This window comes from Xiphophorus hellerii, chromosome 21 (assembly GCF_003331165.1).
Source record: "Xiphophorus hellerii strain 12219 chromosome 21, Xiphophorus_hellerii-4.1, whole genome shotgun sequence".
Lineage (NCBI taxonomy): Eukaryota > Metazoa > Chordata > Actinopteri > Cyprinodontiformes > Poeciliidae > Xiphophorus > Xiphophorus hellerii.
The window spans coordinates 8,626,604-8,644,867 of NC_045692.1; the positions used below are offsets into that span (position 1 = coordinate 8,626,604).

General features: G+C 41.4%; 1 protein-coding gene across 1 annotated transcript; it reads right to left on the reverse strand.

Annotated features, from left to right (window-relative positions):
- Positions 1 to 3,121: 3,121 nt before the first annotated feature.
- On the reverse strand, positions 3,122 to 17,240 carry rec8b (REC8 meiotic recombination protein b). The gene is given in 19 exon segments (XM_032550911.1): positions 3,122 to 3,328; positions 3,444 to 3,550; positions 5,842 to 5,937; positions 6,028 to 6,103; positions 6,194 to 6,233; positions 6,476 to 6,627; positions 7,178 to 7,235; positions 7,237 to 7,254; positions 8,556 to 8,690; positions 8,829 to 9,003; positions 9,091 to 9,148; positions 10,261 to 10,342; positions 11,306 to 11,376; positions 12,462 to 12,537; positions 14,129 to 14,246; positions 15,060 to 15,135; positions 15,882 to 16,024; positions 16,892 to 16,960; positions 17,170 to 17,240. Coding segments are annotated over 19 exon segments (1,698 nt in total). The 5' UTR covers positions 17,226 to 17,240; the 3' UTR covers positions 3,122 to 3,236.
- Positions 17,241 to 18,264: the final 1,024 nt, after the last annotated feature.

Below are 18,264 nucleotides of genomic sequence, written 5' to 3' on the forward strand. Positions count from 1 at the left end.
TGGATATACAGGTGGTGTCCCAAGTCTTCTGTATTCCAGTGATTAGAGGTTTGGTATGATCTTTCTTCACTCTACAAGACTTTAGCACACCAATGTGATCTGTATCAGTCTGAGCTTTCTGCTATTTGAGTGGCTTGTGTGAGTTCTGGAGCATGGAGGATTTCACTCCTCCCTCTCTTTGTAAGATGTAAAATCTAAATGTCTACATAGATGGGCTGCATACAGACCTGGATCTCCCTGCTTCCAGGGCTGAATGTCCATCCCTGTCCGGCAGAAGGAGCGGTCAGTGTGGGCTTCTGTGCTGTACAGAACCTCCTGGAGTTGTTTATCTCCTGGCTTTTTGGCTTTCACTCGCACCTAAAGCAGCATAAAAACACACCATCACGACTTTGCTTTTCTGCTTTTCGCCTAATCTTCATGCCCTTTCCCAGTAACGGATCAAATACCTCCAGGATGGTAGTTTCCTTCTCCTTCAGCTTCCCCGTTTTGTTCTTCACCTGCGTCTTCTTGGTGTCGACCCAGACCACCCTCTCCTTCACGTCTGACCTGGACACGTAAACCAGATGTTTGATAATGCACCCTCTACCTTTAGGTAACGCTGAAAAGGACCAAACTCAGTGTGACCAAACTCTAGGTATTGTCGACTACAATTTAGATCGGCCCAGAAATCTAAATTCTGGACTCACTCTTGGATGCCCAGATCAGCCAGCGTGGTGTCCAGGAAGGGAAAGGCTTGGTGAGAACCATCCGCCTGCAGCTCGATGGGCAACGCCACCGACATGGGGATGTCCTGCTCCACCTCCACGCGCACCATCACACGTTGCGGCTCGCGGAGCTTCCTGCCCGTTGGCTCGGCCTCCCCCTCCTCCAAGGAGGCCTGCTTTTTGTCCGCCTCCAGCTTGAATCACTGTCCTGTTCCACCACCGACAACAACACCACCGCACCCTCTTTGCTGAGGAAGTGTTATCTGCTCCCCCCCCCGTCTCCAGCTGTTCTTTATTCCCAGCCTGTGCTGATGCAGATACTAGCCGGTTGGCGATTCTGAGCTGTGGAGATGTACGCAGACCTGAGCTCTGCCCCTCCAGGCTGATATAAGCAGCCAGTGGGAAATGTGTGCTATGTGTCGCCCAGGTGTCAGGTTTATTAACCTGTCAGAGAGCTGACTGACAGATGGTCGGGAGTTTGTGTTTGCCTTCACACCGATGCAGGCAGGAGAGGAGTCACAGAGGGTCATTCTCAGCTCAACATACAGGAAGCATGGGCCTTTTGTCTCTTCAGTCACAGTGTAAACGCTCGGAGCCGAAGTGATTCATGTGTTTTGGATGAACATGTAAGGTGACAAGAAGCATTAAAATGCCAACATCGGACCTCAGGTTCATTGTGGATGACAGATTTATGACAGTGTGTAATGAAAAGACGCCAGCCGCCTTATCTCGTCGTCTGCTCTTTGAATGTGAGGTTGGTGTATGAGCCTCTCACGGCACCATCACATTCTCCACTATTGGAGGGGGGAAAAAAACGAAACGCTGCTGAATTTTTTGTCCCAGCTATAAGATGGATGCATATTTTTTGGTATTTTAGGTCTATTTTCAAGTGCAAGTATCGGAGTACACTTGAATTAAGGCTAAACTAACTTATGACTTTTCAGCACGATATAAAAGTTTACTTTAAGTCAATTCCTTAATATTGATATAAAAAAGTAGCAGTTCCACTGTTAGATTATTTCACTTACAACCTGGGGAAAATGTCTTGGTGAAATAATTTGCCAGTGGAAATAATACTTTTTTCTAATCAAAATTTAGGAATTATTTACTTAAAAAAGCTCCTATGTCTTTTTGAAAAGTTACTTGTAACTTAGTTGTGACTTATTTCAAATGTTTAAACTAGAAGTAGACAAAAATACTTGGTGATATCTTGTCTTTGCAGTGTGCATAAGACAATAGATGACACAAGAATAGTGAATCATAGTCAATTTGATGGATGGATAACTAGATAAGCAATCAAAAAGACAAACTGATAGATAAAAAACAAACGTTTGAAATAATGACTCAAACGGATAGATGGACAAACAGCTGTGCATGGATGGATAAATAAACACAATAATAATTAAACGGAAGACCACAATACCTACACGCTGCAAGGAATAGTCTGGTAATAGACCTTTTGTTCTATTTCACTTAATTTTTCAATAACCGTCTGTAAAATATTTAAATGAGATTCCACGCCAGGAACCGTGGAGCTCGGCATGTTGGATTTCCATGAGCAACAACAAATAACCCTGACACACCAACATCAGTTTTCCCACCTGCACCTCTGACCGGCCTGCGACCCCCCGGCCTCCCGCAACCGCCCGGTTGTCCGTAAACACCGCGAAGTGGCGCTCACATCTTCATTTGTGGCTTTTCCACAAGCCAGTGATCTCGCATTAAAAAAGTAAAAAGAAAAGAAAAAAAAAGCCATGTGCATTTAAGAAAGCCGGATGCATTTCTGCATCGGAACGTGCTGTAAACGTTGGAGGGAGAGCCGTAGCCTGCTGTTAGCAAAACTATTCAAACATTCGTCACTCCAGCGAGATGAGGCAAGTGAGGATTTCTGCTCTCTGACCTCAGCTCGGGCCTCAGTCACACCGAGGTGGCACAAAAATAGTGTTGCTGCCCAGATCATTCAACATGCAAAAACTTCATTCAGGCGTGATGTCATATTATTTCCACCATTATTGATTATTGTGCTTCTACCCAGTGGGTTTAGATCAGTGTTGTTTGACATCGAAATAAAGAAAATACTGAAAAAACCTCCCCATGTTTGCAATTCTGTCCCTGTATAAGAATAGTTACTCTTAAAAGAAAACATATCCACTACCAAAAAGGCAACTTTGTATTTAGTAAAAGTCAATAGAATTTTATTTCATTTTAAATTAGTTGAACAATTTAAAATTAAAAAGAGCTATCAAAATTGCTCTTTGTAGCATTTAATGGTCTAAAATAGAAAAAAAGCTTGAATAAAACTCTAAACACTATCAACATTTTTTTTAAAATAATTATTAAAACATATAAATACATTAAATATTTAAAAGATTAAAATTTCCGTAAAATTGGCTTTAATTTTTTTAAAAAAACTGCTTAAAAACTGCAAACTGCTGAAACAAATGATTGCTTATCAATTACATTAAAAAAATGGAATTTATAGAAGAATTAATTCATTCCGCTATAAACTCATCAGTGAGAACTGAGGTGTGTTCAGATTGGCGTCCCGAGTGCTGCTGGCGCTATGGCGATGCTACTGTAGGGCTCAGTCTGGCAGGCCGTCACCTGTCCACCTGACAGCAGCTCTGCACACACAAATGATTGACAGATTAACGTCACCCGTCACAGCTTACAGATCAGAACCATTTCTCAGATGGAAACTCTTTAAATATTTGAGGAAAAGCAGGCAGATCTCCTCACCCAGCAGTTTGTTCAGAGTGCGAGCTGCGGTACAGCGGTCAGCCTTCGGGGGCAGCAAAGAGTCAAAGGCGACTTCACCAAATTTCTGCTGGATGGAGGCGATGCAGCTGGAAGTAAATATGGAGATAAAAAGACTGATGGAAGCGCATGGTGAGATCGATACTTTAGTTTCAGATTTCCTCTTGAAATGTTACTTTGTTTTTGTATTGTAGTTTCTCAATTCTGCCTCAAAAAATACGATTTTGTTTTGATTTGGTCTTAAAAGAAAACTTTTTGCACTTTCTTTAGAAAAATGCACAGAAACAATGTTACATGTAAACTTTGTCCAAATTCTGTTTGAAAGGCTTGAACAAAATAACTCAAAGGGGAAAAAAAAAAGTATTGATATCAGTATCAATATGGCAATACTACACTGCTCAAAAAAATAAAGGGAACACTTAAACAACACAATATAACTCCAAGTAAATCAAACTTCTGTGAAATCAAACTGTCCACTTAGGAAGCAACACTGATTGACAATCAATTTCACCTGCTGTTGTGCAAATGGAATAGACAACAGGTGGAAATTATTGGCAATTAGCAAGACACACTCAATAAAGGAGTGGTTCTGCAGTTGGGACCACAGACCACTTCTCAGTACCTATGCTGTCTGGCTGATGTTTTGGTCAGTTTTGAATGTTGGTGGTGCTTTCACACTCGTGGTAGCATGAGACGGACTCCACAACCCACACAAGTGGCTTAGGTAGTGCAGCTCATCCAGGATGGCACATCAATGCGAGCTGTGGCAAGAAGGTTTGCTGTGTCTGTCAGCGTAGTGTCCAGAGGCTGGAGGCGCTACCAGGAGACAGGCCAGTACACCAGGAGACGTGGAGGAGGCCGTAGGAGGGCAACAACCCAGCAGCAGGACCGCTACCTCCGCCTTTGTGCAAGAAGGAACAGGAGGAGCACTGCCAGAGCCCTGCAAAATGACCTCCAGCAGGCCACAAATGTGCATGTGTCTGCACAAACGGTTAGAAACCGACTCCATGAGGATGGTATGAGGGCCCGACGTCCACAGATGGGGGTTCTGCTCACAGCCCAACACCGTGCAGGACGCTTGGCATTTGCCAGAGAACACCAGGATTGGCAAATTCGCCACTGGCGCCTTGTGCTCTTCACAGATGAAAGCAGGTTCACACTGAGCACATGTGACAGACGTGACAGAGTCTGGAGACACCGTGGAGAGCGGTCTGCTGCCTGCAACATCCTTCAGCATGACCGGTTTGGCAGTGGGTCAGTAATGGTGTGGGGGTGGCATTTCTTTGGAGGGCCGCACAGCCCTCCATGTGCTCGCCAGAGGTAGCCTGACTGCCATTAGGTACCGAGATGAGATCCTCAGACCCCTTGTGAGACCATATGCTGGTGCGGTTGGCCCTGGGTTCCTCCTAATGCAGGACAATGCTAGACCTCATGTGGCTGGAGTGTGTCAGCAGTTCCTGCAAGATGAAGGCATTGAAGCTATGGACTGGCCACCCTGTTCCCCAGACCTGAATCCGATTGAGCACATCTGGGACATCATGTCTCGCTCCATCCACCAACGTCACGTTGCACCACAGACTGTCCAGGAGTTGGCGGATGCTTTAGTCCAGGTCTGGGAGGAGATCCTTCAGGAGACCATCCGCCACCTCATCAGGAGCATGCCGAGGCGTTGTAGGGAGGTCATACAGGCACGTGGAGGCCACACACAATACTGAGCCTCATTTTGACTTGTTTTAAGGACATTACATTAAAGTTGGATCAGCGTGTAGTGTTATTTCACTTTAATTTTGTGTGTGGCTCCAAATCCAGGCCTCCATTGGTTAATAAATTTGATTTCCATTGATGATGATTTTTGTGTGATTTTGTTGTCAGCACATTCAACTTTGTACAGAACAAAGTATTCAATGAGAATATTTCTTTCATTCAGATCTAGGATGTGTTATTTGAGTGTTCCCTTTATTTTTTTGAGCAGTGTATATTTATTTGGTATCGTATCGATACCAAAATATGCAATGTCCCATGGCTGTAGTGGCAACACATACTTAAAAGATTCAGAACTGAAATCAAATTTAAAAAAGCACTATGTTGTACTGCTCTATCAACTAACATCCAAATAAAATATATTTATATTACTTGAAAATGGTATCAAAACTATATTATCTTCCTGGAGATAATATAAATATTTTAGGGGTCCAGAGATTTTTATTTATTTTTTTAACCAAAATATTATTTTTTTATTCACAACAGTGACTTCTAGACAGATATGCTACATAGCACATATCACCATTATATTTCAAGGATTTTATATATATAACTTTGGTCTCAATACAATAATAATATCGGTTATCGCGATAACGTGCAACATGCTTTATTGGCGAACCTCAGCATGTAGTGTGTGTCGGTCTGAGCCTCGGGCATCTCCATGTTTTCCTCGGCTATTGGCTCCATTGGCGGCTGGATGTCCTCATGTGGAGACCTACAGACACAAACACACACACACACACCCACACTCACTCAATGACATGTTCCCTGTTCATCTAGTTGTCTCAGTTCATCAGGAACCCACCATCTGCTGACAGGAGTCATCACATCACTTCCAAACTTATCTTCGTCGGGCATCTCCAGCATCGCATCTAACACAGCTGTTTACACGCAAAAGTGCATAATGGTGATCTCTTTATTGTGCTGCCAAGTCCTGAATGGGGAACTTGTGTTTGTGAGAGAAGACTCACATGAGCCCTCAGTGGTTTGAAGTCCTGATTGGCTGCTCATCTGCGAGGGAAGAGGGGCACAGGTTTATCAGACAGAACGCTCTGTGATCTCATTCGTCTCGCCAACTGAGCTGAGCACGCGCAAATTAAAAACTCAAAAGTAACCCAGCCGCAGTTCTACGAACTCCAGCAAGGACTTTTGAGAACCAGAACCGGCGTTTGACGGGAGCGTTTTCTCGCTCTCCGTCACTCATGGCGACCGCGCCGAGCTCTCCTCCGCTCCTCTAAAAATACCCGACCGACCTCCTTCACGCGCGAGTGCCTCCGCTTCCTCTCCGTCCGCAAGATCTCCATGTCCTGCTCTGACTCCTCTTCCGCTCTCTGCGTCGCCCCGCTCTGGACGGCGATGGAGGCCCGCTGTTTCCATAGCGACAGGAGGTTGGGGTGGACGAGAGCTGCGGAGGTGGGGAGGGGGTCAGAGGATAATCTGTGTTCTTTACCACAGTGGGCAGATTGGCAGACGACGTCATAGAAAGCAATTTTTACAGGTTTGAGCAGAAGCATTTTAGTTTAGTTTTCTGATTCGTTCTTACATTTAAAAACATTTTTTTTAATCAACCGGCAAGATTTTAGCTCTGCATGAAGGTTTGCAGAGCCACTTCAACACTAACCTAGTTGTTCAAATGAATCTAGGCCAAATCTAGGGAAGCTACTCACATGCAAATCAATTACTCCACCTGTTACTGCCAGAGGCTTTTGTTCGGCCTTTTTTAAGAGCAGATATTGAGACTCCTAAGTGCAGAAAATGGGCTAAGAGATATTCTGTTCCACTTTAATAAAATAATGAGTTCATCTATCAAGGGGGGGGGTAAAACTAGCCCTGTCCAAAAACAACAACCATCAAGCATTTATTTTAAATTATGTTTGCCGGTAAAAAACTTATTCTGTAACAAGATTTATTGATTTATTTTGAGTGGAGTGAGGGGGGAGGCTCTTGTTACTGACATCCACAGGGGGCGCTGAAGAGCTGAGCAGGAGAGGCCCTCTTGGTCAGCGCAGGGACTGTCCAGCAACACCTCCGTCTGACAGAAAGAACAACATGTTACCTAGATGGTAGTGAGATGAACGCTGCGGAACATGACTTCTTTTTTTTTTTTTTTTGCTAGAGAGTTGGAAGTAAATCATGACTCCTCAAAGGAATTTAAACAGCAGAAGAAGAAAGAAGAAACGGAATCAATGAGCTCTACTCCAGAAGGGTTTCAAAGCAAAGGGAGGAAACAGGAAAGCTGCAGTGTAATTAAGTGAAACTCTAGTGAAATCCACACTTAGATAGCAGGAGTCTGATTACAGTGAAGCAGCGACAGAAAATTCAATCAGTGAGTGAACAACATCTCCTAAGAGAGATTGTTGTTTATACTGTACATGCAGCTGCTGGTGTTGGTTCCAACAAATACTTCTACAGACTCAGACGTCTAGATTTTCCTATAAAATTCAAGGTGTTTGAACGCCAAAAAAGAAAAAAGTACCTAGTTAGGTTTAATTATCTCTATGTGCCACAAATCATGACACATCACAATAATGGCTCCTGTTTCGGCAGTGTATCAGACTTTACAGCATTTTTCAGGCATCCAGATCAACTTAAATGGTCTCTAATTAAAAATGTACAATACTCAGACCTGTCAAATCTGGATCGAATAATTTTACTCCAAATAAAAGTTGTTTATAGTAAAACTGACGCTTTGTGATAAAAAATGAGAGAATGATTGTCTCTTAAGGCTGCAACTATTAATCGGATTAGTCGTGACGAGTCGATTATTGAAATAATCGTTAACTAATTCAATAATTGATTCATCGTCAACTTCAGTATACAGACTCAGGAAGAGGCCATTTGCTGAAGGAGCAACACACTCAGAGCAATATTAAAGACAAAACTGCACAAAAACTATATGCATTTTTCACATAAGAAAATAAAAAAAAACATTTTCTGTAAATATTTTTCTCTGTTGCAATTTAGGTAACTAAAATGTTTACTTTCTCACTTAAGAAAGGGATTTAATTATTTGTTTGCTTGCATCTTTTAATGTGTTTGTAATATTGTACAAAAAAGGTTGAAGTGGTTAAGTGGAAAACCTGCAGCATGCGCCAATTCTTTAATCAGATTAATCGTCAGAATAATCAGTTGCCAAAATTGCCGTTAGTTGCAGCTCTGGTCTATTTGTCTGTGGGTTTTGCCGTTTGTTCATAAACTAAAACATTAAAACATTGACAAGGCAAATCAGTGCTTATAAACCTTAAAGATGCCCAGAGCTCTTTTTCTTTACCAGAATATCTTTTTAAATTGAGTTAGTGCAGAAAATAAAATATTAATGTATACGCTATGTACCATATTTAGAGTTTCGATCAGTGGATCTTCAATCTGCTGCTGTATTTCTTTGTCAGGGATCTGGACCTCAGGGTCCACAAAGACCAGCTGGCGCCTGCGTCTCCCGCCGAGCGTCCTCAGAGGACGGTCCACCGCCTGGCGGCAGAGTAAACGACACGCGCAGAGAACCAATGGCATTACAGCACAGCAGTACACGTTGACATGCTCTAACATGCTGTCAATTGTTTCCTAAAAAAACCCAACAGCAACAGATTCTGTCCATGTGTCTCTGACCTCGTCACAGAGGCTCTCTGTAGCTCTGTCCCCTACGTTCTCCGGTGGCATCGCTACGTGCTCAGGGGTCATTTCAGGGGCCACGGCTGCCAGAGGAACCTCCAAAGCCTCCCCGGTCTCCTCGTCCAGCAGCCACATGACGTCCTGCTCTGTCCCGAGCATCGTGTCCTTCAGCCTGGACGCAGGAACGCACGCGCGATCAACAGGAGAGGCCTCGCACGGACAACCGTTACAGTTTGGTTTTAAAAGTTTCCAGGCTCACTGGACGCCAAAGGATGAGACGACTCGGTCCCCGGTCCTCTCGTTAGTCTCCTCATCTTCTGTTTAAGCACATATTTACAACAAGAACGAGATAAAACATAAAAATTACACACATATATGTATATACAGGTTAGAGTTTAAGCATTTTACAGTGAAGTTTTCATGACTCTACTCCAGAAAGAGCGCTCTGATAGCAACGGGATCTTCTGAGATGTTTAAAGATGCAGACACAAAAACGCAGATAAGATCAGGCTTTTGTAGGTGCTGCCACCATGAGGTGGGATAACAATACTGCAACCCCCTGTGTAGAATGAAAATTTATGTTACTTAAGAAATGATTCGGACACGATTTGGAAGACATCGGCAGGCTTTTCGCAGACTTTTTAAGACCACTATGAATAAGTATATATATTTTTAAAGCTATAGTCTTAAAACTATAGCTTTAAAACTATAGCTCTGGAGTTATCAGTAAGTCTACTATAGTTTTCTACCTATTTAATCTGTTTTAGAGCAAATTGTATTGCAAATTTATTTCTAGCCAAAGTTATATGCAGGTAAGGGAAAAGTGTAGTAGCCTTTTTTCCAACCAGCTGAAAGTGGGGAAGAAAACCCAGATGTCTGGCATTGCATTACAAAGAAGCTAATGTGAGATTTTAGCTCTATCTAATACCTCAATACAGCCAGCAAGGCTTTGCATAATAAACTACAATTTCAAATTGAGCTAGATTTTTTTTCCCAGCCAAGATAAAGAAGACCAGTTCTGAAAATTATGTATATATCCATATAAAAAATAATATATTAAATGAATTTACAAGTGGGAAGTGTAACTGTGAGGAAGAACAAAAACACACAAAAAAAAGTGAAAAGGTTCGCTACGAACAAGGCCAACCAGCTGCCGTAGCAGAGGGTCAACTCAATTTTCTAGGCAACATGTTGAGTCTCTCTGTTTGGCAACACCTGTTCTAAAAGCAGGTCAAAAAAAAAAAGTATTCTGAGTTCAGCCTTTTGTAGACTTCCCTCACATGAATTAAAATCTGATTTTTTTTTTAATTAGTGGGACACAAAACCAGAAACACCAAGAAGTAATATTTAACAACAGCAGCAGCAGCAGCTTCCAACGAAGCACGTAAAAGCTTTGTGACTAAAAGAGCGATGGGAGACAGAGACACACCTCTCCTGAAGTGATCAGGCTGATCCATTAGCAACTGAATGTCTCTGGCTGTGGCTTCAGGAAGCTCAGCTCCGTTAAAATCCTGCCTCGGAGGAGAAACAAAATAAAATTAAAAAAATGTGAGGAAATAATGAGAAACATGCAACCAAAGAAAAGCTAGTGGTACGTCGTGTCACGTTGTGTTGCCCATGGGGCAAAGATAACGCTTTAGGACAGGCAGGCGGGAGCCGGAAGAGCAGAAACGTGAACAACATGTCTGTTTGAGTGCAGCCTGATTTAATTAAGTCAGATCTCATCAAGGCAAAATGGACTTCATCGGCTGAGGGTGCTTGAGGAGGAACATTATCTGTCTGTGAGTGACAGAATGAGGAGGCCGTGTGGAGGTGCCTCTGCAGTCTGTTAATCAAAGCACAAGGATCTGCCTGCAATTAAACGCTGCAGAGAGGTCGACCGACACACAACAGGGTTTAGTTACAGTTTGCCAACAATTCCACTGTGTAACATGCACATAAAATGAATTGTTATGCTCCTGGACTGAGCGAAGCCAGGCTTTAAGGCAGGAGGGGATAGCAAAGCGAACATCTGTGTGTGCGACAAAGACGTTAAAACACGGTTCCTGCAGGCTCTACTGACTCAAATTTAAAACTTTTTTTTAAGACCATGAAGAATGAGATTAAAGACATGAAAAGCAAGAAATCTACCATATATGTTTATTTTGTAGAAAATAAATATAGATATATGCAAAAAACAGGACTAGCTAGCTAGCAAAGGAATATTAGCAACTAATTAGCAGTAGCCCCAACCACTTCAAATCACATAGCGCAATGAAAACGTCTGCCTGACAGAAAAAAAGACATTTAAAGGCCTTAATTTTAGACACACAAATTTAAGACTTTTTAAGGATGAACGGACAGCCTGTAAGTAGAGACGCCGTTCACACACACACACACACACATCCCGGCTCGATAATTCACCGGGACGTGTGCTGTCCCTAAAAATGATGACTGAGGTTGTTCCTGAAGCTGAACCCTGACAGAGAGTTTACCTCAGCAGTGTTGATGACAAACTGCTCCTTCTCTGTTAGTGTGATGGCAGCCGGAGGCAAAATGAAACCTGCTTCAGGAGAAACGGACCAGGGAGAGACAAAGCAAGGCGGTCAGACAGGAAGATATTACCACTTAAAAATATTGTAAGTTGTTTCTTATCGAAAGCATACGGGGCGCGCTACAAATTAAAATCGTCTTTCGTTCCAGTCGCATAATGTCATACTGACAAAAACAATAATAGAAATGCCCACCATTCAATAAAAAAAAAAAAATCCACATAATTGTGCCTTTTAATAAATCTAAGCTTTTATTACTTTATGCAAGAACTTTGTCCGTTAAGACAGAACTAAATCTTTCGCAATATTTGTTAGCAATTGGAACATATAGGCAGGGATCTTGGACGAATCGTATGACTTTCTCCCTCTTGAGCCATTCCTGCGCTGATTTCCTCATATTTTAGAACATTATACTGTTGAGCGACTCAACGAAATCCAATTTTTAGTCTACAAGCAGGAGCTACCCGGTTTTTATTGGATATTTCCTGGCATTTCATTGTTTTTGTGATGCCAGGAGCTCAATGTTAAGGCGTTTGTACACCTGACAGTCCGGTAGACTCGGTTCTACTTTGGGACCAAAATTGCAACATTTGCTACATTTTCAGCTAAGTGCGGTTTGCTTTCATGCTGCGTTGTGTCAGACCAACATAAACCTTCAAAAACCCTGTTCCACCCCCTCACCTGCGGTGGCGCTGCACCAAGAACGACTGACGGAAGCGACACGAAAACCTCTGACGAAGACATGAGCACAACTTCACTAATTCAACCTTCAGTTCACCAAAAGTGAGTTTGAAGATGGTTTTTATTGTTGTTGTTGTTTTTCTTCCCTTATCTTCTTTCCTGATCGTATTTATATACACAAGAGAATCAGGAAGTCATTTTTTTTATTTCCATACATCAGGGGAAAGTAAGTGCAAAGGCAATCGTATCTTTATGATTGCTGTAGTTTAAATATGTTAACTGTCACTCAGACACCGGTCTCAAATGAAGCTACTTGCATCTTTGTGACTTCCTGTTTCTAATCTATCAATGGCAACAGAGTTATGGGGAATTTTTTTTTTTTTTAAATAAGCAAAAAAATAGCTCAATTAAAACTCACCTTTATTGTTTGGTTCGTTGGTGGGGTTGGACACCACAGAGTGCTGCGAAACCAAATCCTCAATCGCAAACTCTGTCTGCAAGGACATAAAAAAAAACTAAAAAAAAACCCCTATGTGTGACAAATGAAAATCTGTTTTGGAGCTGTGTAGAAAAGCTGTGTGTTTTTGGCCATTTTAAGCATAAAGTTAGTATTAAAAAGGGAGGAAAGGAAAACATTTTTCTGGGTGTTATGAAGAAGCTCACCCTTTAATGACTAATATCTAACAATTCTGGGTTTTAATATTGGAAACTAAAATTGTGGCAATAACTATCCACTCATTCACCATCATTTGCTCTGAACACAACAGTCTGGGTCAAAAGCAAATCAGGAAAACAGAACCGGATGTCTGGATTTGCTTAGGATGTTGTCAATTAACTGAAAGTCTGAGAGCAAATTTGAAGATTTGAATCAGGTTTTTTTTTTTTTAAATTAAGGACAGCTCGTGTCTTTGAGGCACTGCAGATCATCTATATGTTGTAGAACAACTGAATCCACACCTGTTTATCTGGAACAATTCCAGCGAAAGGTCAAAGTTCAAATGTTTCTGCCACATTTACACCTTAGCGTAAATCAAAGAAGTGATTTGCTTTACTATGCGCTTTCTGGGTGTGGTGCAATAAAATGGTGGCCCAGGAGATAAACGCCACCGTGACATGGAATAATAGTGCATAGAAGTGACAAGGAAACATAAATTAAGAATATTCTATTTGCGTTATTTTCATTTATTAACTTTATAAGGACGTTGATCTAACTGCATTTCAGCTTCGTATTTGGACTCTGGCTAGAAACAGCAACTAAAAGGAGGGTTTCTACAGTTCCTTTTCAAGATCCGGTATTCTATCCAGACTCAATAGAACAAAATACCTCCCTGCAAATAAACAAATATTTCTTTTTTTTTTTTTTTAAATAAGAAAATAAATATTTTCTTGCCTAAAATGCAACAACATTGCATTCTTTTAGTGAGTTTGAACCAGGTGACTTGTGGAGTTTTGGTTAAAACAAATATTTACAGATTTTTTTAAAATCTTAAATCAGTTTGGCCTTAGTTACTGTTCTGAATATATTCATTTTTTGAGTCTGTATCAACGATTAACCAATTACTATTAGTTGATGAATATTTCAATTATCGATTAATCACAATTAATCTGATTAATCATTTCAGACCTAAAATACACACCAGTGGGTTCTACTTACTAACAAGGCCACTTCTAAAAGCAGCTCACTTTGATTTTATTTAAGTGTTTCAAAGCAAAGATACTTTTTAGATTTTTAAAACCAAGCTTCCTTATCCTCTCACCTCCCAATGATCCTCTTTCTTGTGCTGATCGTTCAGCATCAAGTCCCATTAAAACAGAAAGTTTGAGGTCATGGAGTGAAAAAAAACCAATTGCGTTAAAAGTTCAAGGGCGTGAATACTTTAGGAAGGCTCTGTAAATATGCTCCTGACACAACGCTGCCACTTCCATCCAACCTGCCAATATTTACATACTAAATATTTGACATGAGGAGCAGCTCACTGTGCTGGCAGATGTCCCGTCTTTTTTACCTGCTGCGCTGCAGCCAGAGCCAACACGAGCCAACGACAACGGCGCAAAGCGCCGGCGGTGTGTGCGCGGTGACCGTACCGGGACTATTTTGTAGGGGCTGGGCAGCTGGTGGGATGCCATCACGCCAAAGAAGGGGTCCAGAGCTCCCTCGGCCTCCTCCATCATGTTGAGGCCGTCGGGAAGATCCAGAGCCATCCTGCCGGAGGACGAGACGGAGAGGAGCCACTTTTAACTACGGCTTCTGCGGATCCACGAGACGCTAACGCACCTGTGGTGTTAGATTTAAACTGCGGAACATTGGGGAAATAAAAAAACGCGCGTGGCGGACATGAAGGATCTCGTGCCGCCTCAGTTCCGTATCGGGGCTTCTAAAATATTAATGAAGCCCCCCGGCATGAGGAGCTCAGTTCATCCGTCAACACGTCAGTAAAGCAAACATATTCTCATTTCTGCAGTCTGCTCTTTACGTCCTCTAAGAGCAGAGTTCCACCAACTAAAATTCAAGATGTTTTAAGACCATTATGAGTGAAATTTAAGACTTGTATCCCAACAGAAATGTACAAAAGAAAATTGGACATTTTCTACAGTAATAGTGCCAAGCTTTTTTTGAACAGAATGAATGTAGCACAGTGCGGGTTGGTAACAGGATTGAGCCAGTCGCAAAGACAAATGTCGTCCAGCAAACTGCCGATAAATTTACACTTACCCATGCTAGCTAGCAAGGGTATGTTAGCAGCTAGTTAGCGATGAAAATGTGGCATGCGACTCCAACGTTTGCTTTACAGAAAAGTCCCATAAGAAAAATAAACTATATATAATGTACAAGACAAAGTAGACCAACCAAGACAAAATGTAAGACCTATGATTAGCGTATTTGAGGCACTTACATTTTTTAATAAGTAATTTAAGACGATATAAGGCCTTAATTTTATATTGATGAATTTTAGGCATTTTAAGGTCACGCAGACACCCTGAGTCTCTTCTCACGGCTCACTGTGAGGGTGTTCACCTGTCGGATTCAGCCAGGTCCATCTGGACGTGTCTTTTAGAGCGGAGCCAGCGGTCGATAGTTTGCTGGATCTCCTCTGAAAGAAAAAAAGAAAGAAAAAGAAAAACACAAAGAGAGGTTACGAGTTTCCTCACGTGCACAGCTTGAAACTGTCGTGAAGTGGGTGGATTTAGCGGTGAGCATTCAGACCCGGGTTGAAATGCAAAACGATGGTTTTAATGACGATCACAAAGTGTACAGAAGAAAAGCGAACACAAGGAAAGAAAACAAAAATAACTCTGTCAAATAACAATACGGTCGAGGGTGGGGCACGGGGATAATCAGGGGAAACGAGAGACAGCTGGGAACAATCATGAGGGAGCCACGACAACAGAGACTCAATAAACACACAAAAACCCAAATCCTCACAGAAAAGGCCGGCAGACGCAACAACTTCCACAATCACAGCGATCCATATTACAGAGCCTTCACGCGCCGACACGCGGACGATGCTGGTCTTTCACAGTCTCGATCGAACTGAGAGAGCGGCGTGGGTTGCATATTTCTTGGACGTGGGATCGGTGTCAGTAAATCGAGACCGATCCTTCCGAGACTGATCCAGCTCTCATCAGCACCGTATTGGTTTGCGCATCCCGCTCTATCAGGGTGAGTCAGGAGGCGAGATGTGTGACGGCAGGGCTGTTTTTGTGTTTCACACCAAAAGAGCATTCCTGTGACTAACAGTAAAAGATGCTTTTGGCAGAAAACGTGAGAAGCGCTGGCGCTCCAAACGTCGGCAAAATGTGCTGGAATACTACTTTTTTTTTTTAATTTAAATCTCACCGAGCAAGAAGGCGCACTGCTTGTGGTAGATGATGACCACACCGTACTGCAACTGAGACGACAGGTAGAGGGAGAAGCGAGGCCTGGACTGGTTGGGCTGCAGAGCAGGAACTTGTCCCATCACATAGTCCAAGATGTCGTTGCTGCAAGGGATGAACAAAAAAGTAGTCAGAAATGTTTTAAGACACGAAATAGAAAAAGTACATCTACCTCCAAAATGGCGGAATACTCTCTTCAATATATTTTACTGGGATTTTACGTCATAGACCAACACAAAGTACCAGTTAAGGATAACTGGTTTGTAGGTGTTTGGCAGGAGAATGTGTTGACAACAAGTTTCAGTCATGGAAAAGTAGCCAAAAGAAACAGAAACATTTTGGAGGAAGGTCAGATGAAACAATCTACAGTACATGCAAAAAACGCTATCGGTGAAGAAAAACTAACAACACACGTCATCCCAAAGACAATATCCTGACTGCGATATCTTGTGGTACCGGCAGCATGCTGTCCTAATGATTTTCCTTCAGCTGGGGGCGGGGGAAGCTGGTCAGAGCTGACAGGAAGATGGATGGAGCTAAATGTGGAAAACCTCTTAGAGGCTGCAAAAGACTGAGACTGCGCAACACGTCCATGTCTGCACAGTGGAATTAGTTCAATCAAAGCACGTCACAATCCGAGTCAGAAATTTCATTCGGACCAGAATGGAACCATTCTGAACGAGCCCAAGCTGTTTTGCAAAGAGGAATGGACAAAACGGTCAGTTTGTGGATTCGCTAAGCTAGCGGAGACACTGCCAAGAAAGACATGCCACACTTTTCAGATTATGTTCTGTTCCACAATATTTTTGCTAAAATATACAGGGTTTTTTTTTTTGCTTTTAAAATGAGATGTTTTTACGTTACTATTGTTTTTATGTTTCATTACAAAAAAATAATATATATATATATAAAACCAATAGTTAATAGTCTAAAGCTAGAGCAAGAAATAGGGGACACTAATTTCACTCTTACCATGTCCGCTTCACGTTGACCCTGAGGAACTCCCTGCGAGAGACTCGGATACCTCCTGTGGCTGCTAGCCTGAATGGTAAAAACAACACAATACAACCTAAATATAATATTGATCTTATAGTATTTTAGATTAATCTAAAGTGTATTTTAGATTAATTCTTAGTTAGCTCAGATGCTATATGCAGTTCTTTGAGGAAAGTATTGGTTATCTGCTGTTAGATCCCTTTTATTTTTCCATCACAAGCTAAGAAGAAGCAGCTCGGCGTTGTTGAACTTACCAAATTGTGGAAAAACATCCAGAATGACGTTGGAGAACATTTGGGTAGTAAAACATGTTGTAAGACGATTACTTTTAAACTAAAAACAACCCCCGAAGTTTGTAAATTTCTCCTCCAGAAGGCAACTTTCAGGAGCGTCGTGTTAATTCGCGCGGAAACTTTCCCGCGTCGAGATCAGTACCGACCAATCAGCTCTCAGGAAAGGAACTCGGTTTGAAAGTAAACAATCGTGGTGCGTTCAGGACCATGCATAGTAAATAAGAATAAAAATTATTCTTATTTTATTCTTAAACTCAAACTTTTCCAGGATGTGAGCCCCAATTGACCTCTAAGAATTTTCCTCAATTTGTTTCCTTGTTGTTATATTTAACAAAAGACTAATAATAATAATAATAATAATAATAATAATAATAATAATAATGCTCTCAGCAAATATATAAATACATAACACACGAATTGGTGGCTTTCATTTGAATTCACTCCATTTATAAAGCCCCAATACATAACAAACGTTATAAGACAAACAGGACTAAATATTTTCCAGAAATAGATTTGTATAGTAAATTAAATAAAATCCAATCATTTACAATTCTGTAAAAAAAAAAATTGAGTCAAATATTATATCATGAATTTTGTTTTGATTTACTCTCAAATTATAGTTTTTTTACACATTTTTTTAGGAAGAAAATTGTTTTGTTGTTCTATTGTTTCTGTTTATCATGTTAATATATTATTAAGGCATTTTGTAGGCACATTTAACAAAAGTAATTAAAAGGAAAATCCCGCAAAAACACCTGAAAGTCAGAAGTTTGATTTTATGTCAGATCTAAATAATAAATAAAAAGTATCGGTATCAGCTTCATTGTTAGTAATATTGGCCTTGTTATTATTTTTTTTTACCTAGTATTAGATTGATGCCAAAATATGTAGTAGTATGCATCACACGCCTCTACTTTAAGTGTTTCACAATATCCTTTATTAACTTTATTCAAAATGGAAATATTGGTTCACAGCTTTTATGGCTGCTATTTTGAAGTTGAAAGGGAAGGGCGGTGTGACGTCACCCCGTATGGGCAGCGGTGAATGATTGGCCAC